Source organism: Phragmites australis, chromosome 23 (genome assembly GCF_958298935.1).
Source record: "Phragmites australis chromosome 23, lpPhrAust1.1, whole genome shotgun sequence".
In the NCBI taxonomy this organism is placed as follows: domain Eukaryota; kingdom Viridiplantae; phylum Streptophyta; class Magnoliopsida; order Poales; family Poaceae; genus Phragmites; species Phragmites australis.
In genome coordinates, this window is record NC_084943.1 from 17,612,718 (window position 1) to 17,621,238 (window position 8,521).

Consider the following 8,521-nt stretch of genomic DNA (forward strand, 5'->3'; position numbering starts at 1 on the left):
AATTTATTGTTACGTGCTTATAGTAACAAGATGTTATAAATCAGGAGTTGATCATAATAGACAGAGGATGTTAAAACTGTTTGGCTCTCTCTAGCCTCCTCATTAGGTTGCGGGCGTATCAAAATCAAATAACAGAAAAAAAAATCTATCAAAGAATTATCAAACAAGGCACAACTATAAAGCAAATCAGAAGGAAATCTGTCAGCCGATAAATAGCAAAACTGAATAAATATTGCACGGCAAACGCCTCTCCCTTCCTCCTCGGCACCACCTCCGAACTCCGTGGTCCAAACCCTAGCGCCGCGGCGGCGGCGGCCATGGCAGCCGCGGCGGCGGGTGCGCCCAAGCGTTGCTACTACGAGGTCCTGGGTCTCCCCCGAGACTGCTCCCTGACCGACATCAAGCTCGCCTTCCGCCGCCTCGCGCTCTCCCTCCACCCCGACAAGCAGCCCCCTGGCTCCGACATCGCAGCCGCCACCGCCGCCTTCCAGGAGCTCCAGCACGCGCACTCCGTCCTCTCCGACCCCCAGGAGCGCGCCTATTACGACTCCCACCGCTCACAGATCCTCTTCGCCGACCTCACCTCCTCCGGCGCCGCCTCCGCCTCCGCTTCCCCCATCCCCGATCTCTTCGCCTTCTTTTCCTCCTCCGCTTTCTCCGGCTTCTCCGACACCGGCCGCGGCTTCTTCAAGGTCTACGGCGACGTCTTCGGCAGGGTGTTCGCGCAGGAGCTCGCCTACGCGCGCCGCATGGGCGTACCGGAACCACCCGCGCCGCCCGTCATCGGGAACCTCGACTCGCCGTACGCGCAGGTCACCGCCTTCTATAATTACTGGCTGGGGTTCCGCAGCGTCATGGATTTCGGGTGGGCGGCCGAGTGGGACGCCACGCGCGGGGAGAACCGTCGCGTCCGGAGGCTCATGGAGGAGGACAACAAGAAGGCAATGCACAAGGCGCGGAGGGAGTACAATGACACGGTCAGGGGTCTGGCCGCGTTCTGCAAGAAGAGGGATAAGAGGGTGGTGGACATGGCGCTGAAGAAGAAGGCGGAGGAAGAAAAGAAGAAGGCGGAGGAGAAAGAGAGGAAGAAGGAGGAGGAGAAGAGGAAGAAGGAGCGGGCGATGGCGTATCAGGAGCCCGAGTGGGCGAGGGTGGAGGAAGAAGCGGTATTTGACGATGAGGAAGAAGAGATGAGGGCCAAGAGGAAGGAGGAACTGTACTGTGTGGCGTGTAATAAGAAGTTCAAATCAGACAAACAGTGGAAAAACCACGAGCAGTCGAAGAAGCATAGAGATAAGATTGCTGAGCTGAGAATGGCATTTAAGGAGGAGGAGGAGGTGGCTTTAAAGGAGGCCAGGGAGGAAGTGGAAGGCGACTGGAATGAAGTTGATGTAGGGTTTGATTTCAAGCCTACACAGGAGTCGGATGAGAGTGAATGGTCAGATGCTGCGGAAGAGTTGGCTGAAGAGTTGGGGGAGGGTTTGAAGGTGCATGATAAAGAGGATGATGATAAGGATTTTGCTAATGCAGATCAGGAGGTTGGTTCATATGACGAGACAAGTGTATTGGAGGCGATGCTTTCAAGCCGCAAAAACAGGAAGGGTGGTCATGTTGTTCCTCCTGAGGAAGCTTTGTCAGACAATGCAGAGTACGAAGATGATGATAAAAGCTCTGAATTTAACAATGTCAAAAGGAAAGGACGCAGGAGACTTGCATCAAAGAAGGAACAAGATGAAGGTACTTATGCTGATAATGAGCAACGTGGGAAAAGTGTGGTTCAACCTGAGGAATCTGGTCATGATAATGTCGATGATAAAATGGAAGGGCCATCATCTTCTAATGAAGATGGTGTTTTGGAGGGCAAAGGAGATCAGCAGAAAGGGAAAAACAGTAATCCTAAAAAGAACAAAAAGAACAAGAAAGGCGCAGAAAAGAAAACAACTGTTTCTGCTGGCCAGAAGAGTACATCAAAGGGGAAGAAGCTAAAGGTTACATATACTCTATTTCCTTTTTCAAGCTAATACTTCATTCATATTTCAGTCTTATTCACATAGTTCGCAACAATCTTGTTGTGAATTGTGAATAAAACCCTGTAGCAAAATTATTTGCCTCTTCGCTTTAAATTTGAACCACATGTGTAGCCGCTTAAGGGATCAAGAGTACCAATTAACTGACTAACGCCCCAAATTACGCATTCCGAATGTTTGTATTTTGAAAACTGTGCGGAGAGGGTATTTGCTGCTTAGGAACCAATTTTTATAGCACTGCGTAGAGCAAATGATAGGATGCTTTGAGCAAGGCATCATTTGAGGACCATTGGTAAAAGTTGAAATATATCAGACTTGTGGTTCCTAAAGTCTTCACATTATATTAATTCCTAGCCAACTGGCCCTTGGGAAGGTAGTTTGATGAGCATCTAGCAAGCTTGTTACTATGTTGTACCGTTTTTATCTTAGTGTGACCTTCAAACATTTTAACTCTGGCATTTGGGAAATATATAATCATATCCTTTATAACAATTGCAGATGACTTGATTGTCATCCGGCATATTGAGAATGCTGATGATACTGAACAAGGCATTTTGCTTGCACGCTTAGTAGAAAAACCTTGGGAAGTCCTGGAACTCTGGTGGTCTTTTGTTATCAATTACTAAAATGATTCTTTTATCTCTTTCACATACCTTTGATATAGGACTATTGTTGTTTCTTAAAACAAAATTTTGTTGCAACAGTAAGTTATTCTTGCCCTATTGTCCAGATACAGATGGGTGGCATGATTTCTAACATTGCAACTTCCGTTGATCTTATTTTTCATCTTTGACAATTTGGAAAAGAAAACTGGGATGGTTAACAATAGGTGTATGGGATATCGATTAGCATTTGTCAACAAAATGGTTAGGAGTAACATGAAGGAAGAAAGAACATTCTTGGTGGCATGTGATACTGTGATTTATCATATTAAGATTTCCTGTGATGTCTGCTTAACTTATTAGGTCTAGATTGGCTGTGGCAACTCTAGCATCCTGTCTGTTCTTGTTATGTTTGATATTTGTGCTTGTGATTTGCACCCTAAGACTAAACTCACACACACATTTGTGCACTCACAGAAAATTTTGGAGAAGTTCCTTGTTTTCACTGTTGTGGTGGATTGTGTGTTGTAATGATATACCCTTGAAAGTGTGCTCGAATCGTCTGAGTTATGGACTTATGGTTAGAGTAGATACATGGCACTCAAAGCTAATTGCCTTTTTTTACTATTGTATGTTTTCTATTTGATTTAAAATTTGATATATCATGTAAGAGTTTGGGAAACTGCATATATTCAAAGCTCACACAAGTTTACGAGCTACGATTATGATGTACGGTATGATAACCTTGATATTGAATTTTAATATTCAACAAACGTACATTAACTGTAGATTTAATCTACATACCTTCTTTTCATGATAACACTTTCTATATTGTATCAGGAGGCCTCGAAAGCACCCAGTAATGATTGTGAAACGTGTGGAGGAACTTTTGAGTCGAGGTATTGTAACTAAGTTCATTTCCCACTCTTCCCCTTCCCAGTACTACGGTGCCATCATACCTTGGTATTGGAAATAAATTTATGGTTAAGCTCAAATGCTCTCCTTGCAGGAACAAATTGTTCTCTCACTTGGAAGAAACAGGTCATGCGATGCTGAAGGCACGGCAGAGAAACCATTAATGAGGGGATTTTCGAGCATTGTGTCACTTGTTAATTCCACTAGTTTGCACATAACAGCATGTTTTTCATATTCGTGGCCCAATTTTGATCTGTAGTGGACCAGAATTTTCCTTTCTTCTGTGTAGCGTCCAGATGTTGTTTTGGTTACAATGCCTTGGTACAGAGTGAGAAAAAAAAACTGATGGTTACAATAACATTATTCAATCGACATATGTGATCCTTGTAACTCTTTTACAACTAGTCTTATGTGCCTTCATGATTCATGCGCTCTGGCTTGAGCTTTTGTTGTGAAGCAATGGCAGTACTGGTATCATGCGTTATGTGTTTTACGTGTACTAACCAATGGCCTCATGGTTGTTTTTTAGATTGTTATCATGCTTATGGATGGAATGTCAGCTTGCTCAAAAGCCAGTTTGTAAGCTTCGTTTGACATTGAGGTCATGAGGTGGATTACGGTAATCTCGTTTGTTGGAACTTTTTAAAAAAGTGTAGGGATCAATTTGCTATAGTTCAACTCTCTCTCTCTCTCTCTCTCTCTCTCTCTCTCTCTCTCTCTCTCTCTCTCTCTCTCTCTGCGCAGACGAACGTCAAATCGCAACCTGACAGGCTCTGTATAGCTGTCTAGCTGCTGCCTGCTTGCTCACTTCCATTTTTTTGAGCTATGAACCATTTTGCCTCCTTTCTGCTGAGCTTTCACATCAAACTGGAATGATCTTTTTGCAAAGAAATCAAAATAATCTTGATTTAGCATTCTTAAAAAATTCCAGTTTCTATATTTTCTGCAAACGGTCTTTGGAAAGAATAGAAAATAACAGCTATATAGTTCTATAATTCAACAAGCTATCTTGGAACCAGATCTCAAACTTTGTTTTTTCATGTACATCTCCATTCCATTGCAAATTTGAAGAATGGAATCCACTTTGTGCTGTAGCATGATTTGCTTACTGAAGCAAGGGCCCTTGTTTTCCTGCTTGGAATTTTTCCTTCCGACTGCAAGAGTGGTTTGCTCTAGCAAAACACAAGATGAACATTTGAAAAACATAGGGCGATCACTTTGTGCTCCTGTGACCTGAAGAAGCCATGAGCACTGCGACCGCAACAATGAACATCAACAACATGAATCCGAGTAGAATGTATGTTTTTCGCGATGACTTCCGGTACTCCCCGAATAGCAGTATGCCCCAGAATGTGCTCACAAGTGGCAATGCCTGATGAACAATAATCAGAATATCCGTAAAATTCAAACTTATCTCTATAAAATGCTAAGCCATTAACTCTGAAGATTCAGAATTTTGTATATCATCCTCAATGATTGAAAAACATGATGATTATCTCTTCTGTTGTGAAAGGAATAATAATGGACAAGCAATCAGGCAAACCTGAACAGCATCTGCAGCAGCATAACCAGCAGCCTGGCCACCCATGAACTGGAAGCCATTCCCAAATCCGCAGAGGAAGCCGGCAAGGAGAGCCCATTGCCTGCCGTTCCAGTCATTCAGGTAAGCGTTCAACGATGACTTCGGCACGCCGGCCATTGGACGGTAGAGGAACAGGATGTTCAATCCAATACCGACGACGAAACACGACAAGGAGAAGTAGAAGAAGGCGGTGTACACCACCAGGTGTGGCACACCGTCTTTCAGGACGTGCCACTGGTCGTTGGTAGCAAGGTTGAACGCCGGGGAGAAGAGCGAGAAGCAGACGCCTGAGAAGAACACTATCCCAAGCCCTATGAAGGTGCTTGATCCAAACACCTGCACAAATAAAAGGAAAGTACTAAATGCTATCTGCATTATTTTGATAAGGATGATCAGATGGCGAAACGACAAATTGCCTTAATTGAACGCCGCTCTTCGAGCTCAATGAGGTATTCTACAGTCCCTGCTTCAGCTTTGGTAGGATACTTAGATGCAGAAGCTCCACTCTCCAAGTCCTTGGAAGCATCAGAAATTAGCACAGTTAACACTAAATGTCCAGGAAGTCAACAGTAGTAGTAGTTCTTACATATCCTGACAATATACCGTTGTCTACGGCTTCTTTGGTTGGTTCCACACTTCCACTTGTCCTGTATCATTACGTGTTATTATGATCGTATCAGTGAATAAATGATGCAAAAGGTTAATCACAAGGTGGCATCTGTGTTCAGTATAATTTCTGAAATATGTAGGTAAATCAGTTAGAGATGTGACTGAGATAACTTGATGTGGTGAAGAGTGTGAAAGACCTTATTGTAGAGTTAACAGTTAACAACAGTATAAAGCATAATTACCCAAGTTTGTAGCCATTTGTGGAGCCACTTAGTTTTTCTTCATTATCAGCTGCATTGGAGGCATGGACAGCAGAACCAAGAATGACAGCAACAAGGAAGCATGCTACTCCAGGGAAGAGAATCTCTGCCCTGTTGATGCGGTTGTCCAGGAAGTAGTTCAGTGTTGTGCCTGAAAACACAAGGAACAGCACACGTGATGTATGAAATAAATATCCAAAAAAATAGAGAGACAACTCGGAATTTTGCCGAATACTTAGATAATAGGATAACAGCAGATTCAATAGCAAGTTTCGTTCTTTTGTACAAATACGGTATATACTGGAGAAATTTGTCCTGCTCAACATCGTCCAGATATTCCAATGATGTTCTTATTTCATAGACCAGCTACATGTCGTACTTATATTTCAATGCTGTTATTGAATTTTTTTCAGCTGTATAAATCTGGACAAAATTCCTGATAATGAGCTTAACAATTAACAGACTAATTTGCAGAAGAAACTTGAGCTGTTAGGTAACACTGGATGATATGCATCAATTTTTTCCTTCTAAGCATGGGTGTAACTTTTAAAAAGTATTTCCAGATTTAAACCAAACAAACCTAGGAATAGAAAAAGAAACTAATTTCGATACAGATGGAATATGATCAAGAATGAGCTGTGCCTCGTATGCATTACCAAAACCATAACCAGCAAACTCAATCAAAATATTTGTTGCAACCTTACAGAGGAGAAGATCACCTACCTATCACAACAACCATGCTAGAGCTTATGACCTCAGTCACCGAGAGACCCACATATGCCCAAGCATACTGAGTAGAGAGGTTCCCAACGCTGAGAACAACACCTCCTGCCATTGCAAACAGCACTGAAGGCCAGTTGTCCTTCACCACAAATTCATTCATACCGAGTCAGCGAACAGCAAACAATCGATCGATGAGTACCGCGTGATCTGGCTAACCTGGCTGAGCTGAGTGAAGAAATTGGGCATGCCGTGCTTGCTGTCCCCCAGCTGACCAAATGTAAGCGCGATGAGTACCGCGGCGAGCAAGTTGGTGATCGAGTAGTCGAGGTATGTGTGCTGCGGCAGTCGGCCCCGGCGTTCCAGGAGCGTGAGGACTGCCGGCCAGGTGCCCAAGAAAAGGAGGGAGGCCAGCATGATCGCAATGGCGCCGCCTTTGTCCTCTATGACGAACATCTTGAGGCCTTCTTTGACTGACAACCAAGAGTTCAGGAGGGGGCTTTCAAGCACCTGCAGAAGGCAAATAGTTTTCGCCACAGATCAGATTCAGATCCTTCAGAGCAGAAGAAGATTCACCACCCCCAAATCCCAAAGGAACACACATCGCAGGAACAAAAAGGAAGCATCCATCCATCCATGAACAAGGGGAAGAGGAGCACCCACCTTATGGCATGTGACCAAAGAAGGTGCACATGCAAGAAGATGGTCTATGGCCATTTATAGCGACAGCTACAAGCACTGAACCCGCAACACAATCCGACGAGATCCTAGCACTGAAAAGTCCAACTTGATCTGCACGAGTTTGACACGCGCAGCGAAACGCAAATCTGCGGCGTCTGCCTCCTTAGGATTCACCAATGGTGTTGGAGCTTTATGGGGACGAAGGGGGAAGGAGGAGTGACGAAACAGGTGATGCACTTCATCAGCGCTGAAAATTATTGCATTGGTGATAGTGACCCCTGGGTCCTCTCCAAGCAATACTAGCCAAGATACATTTCTATTATCATAAATTGGATCCGAATTCTGTGATGTGGATGTCAAGTAACTTTGCCGCTGACGCGTAAAGCGACAGCGCGACACTTCAGGGAAACATGCAGTTCAGTGCAGACTCCACACATCTATAGCAGCGGTGAAAATAGATGATAGGAAATTCGAATTATTCGATTTTGTATTCGTTAAAATAGGAATATAGATATTCGTATCTGTATTCGTTTCTGAAATGGTTACTAAAATGGATATATCCAAATTCGTTTTCGAGATTCGGATTCAAATGTGGATATCCGAATTCCAGATATATCCGATTCGTATCCGTATCCGCTAACCAGGAACCAAATTTTGCTAAAGTTTTAGAAATTTCAGATATGAACGAAATTCCAACCCAATTAAATTGGAACAAATTTCAGTTAAATTTGATCAAAAATTTAAATTTCCAACATGAATTTTGAACAAAATTTCTAAAATCCCGGCCCAATCAAATTAAACAAATTTCAGTCGAATTTTATCAAATTTCAGTCAATTTTTTTCAAAAATTTAAATTTCCGACCTGAATTTCGAAGATCAAGTAGATATCCGAATGCGGATTTGTATTCGAACTATCCGATTCGTATTCGTATTCGAGGATATCCGGATCCATATTCGCATTCAGATTAAAATGTGGTAAATCGTACTATCCGAATTCGATTCCATGCGTATTCTATCTGTTTCCATCCCTAATTGGTAGGCAGTACATTTCCATCTATCATAAATCGGATCCGAATTCTCTTACATCGACATCACAATGACTTCGTTGCTGACGCGTAAACCCGG

At 43.3% G+C, this 8,521-nt stretch overlaps 2 protein-coding genes across 2 annotated transcripts; one reads left to right on the top strand and one right to left on the bottom strand.

The window, feature by feature from the left end:
• The first annotated feature begins 224 nt into the window (after positions 1–224).
• LOC133906415 (DNAJ protein JJJ1 homolog) lies at positions 225–3,945 on the top strand. Its single transcript, XM_062348305.1, has 3 exons — positions 225–1,988; positions 3,470–3,528; positions 3,639–3,945. The coding sequence occupies exons 1-3, from the start codon at positions 318–320 to the stop codon at positions 3,706–3,708; spliced, it is 1,800 nt and encodes a 599-aa protein (XP_062204289.1). The 5' UTR covers positions 225–317; the 3' UTR covers positions 3,709–3,945.
• Positions 3,946–4,505: 560 nt separating this feature from the next.
• Positions 4,506–7,686, bottom strand: LOC133906417 (ureide permease 1-like). Its single transcript, XM_062348306.1, has 8 exons — positions 7,379–7,686; positions 6,935–7,225; positions 6,719–6,857; positions 5,978–6,146; positions 5,713–5,773; positions 5,543–5,641; positions 5,088–5,462; positions 4,506–4,916 (listed from the first exon to the last, which is right to left on the bottom strand). The coding sequence occupies exons 1-8, from the start codon at positions 7,430–7,432 to the stop codon at positions 4,758–4,760; spliced, it is 1,347 nt and encodes a 448-aa protein (XP_062204290.1). The 5' UTR covers positions 7,433–7,686; the 3' UTR covers positions 4,506–4,757.
• Between the last annotated feature and the right edge of the window lie 835 nt (positions 7,687–8,521).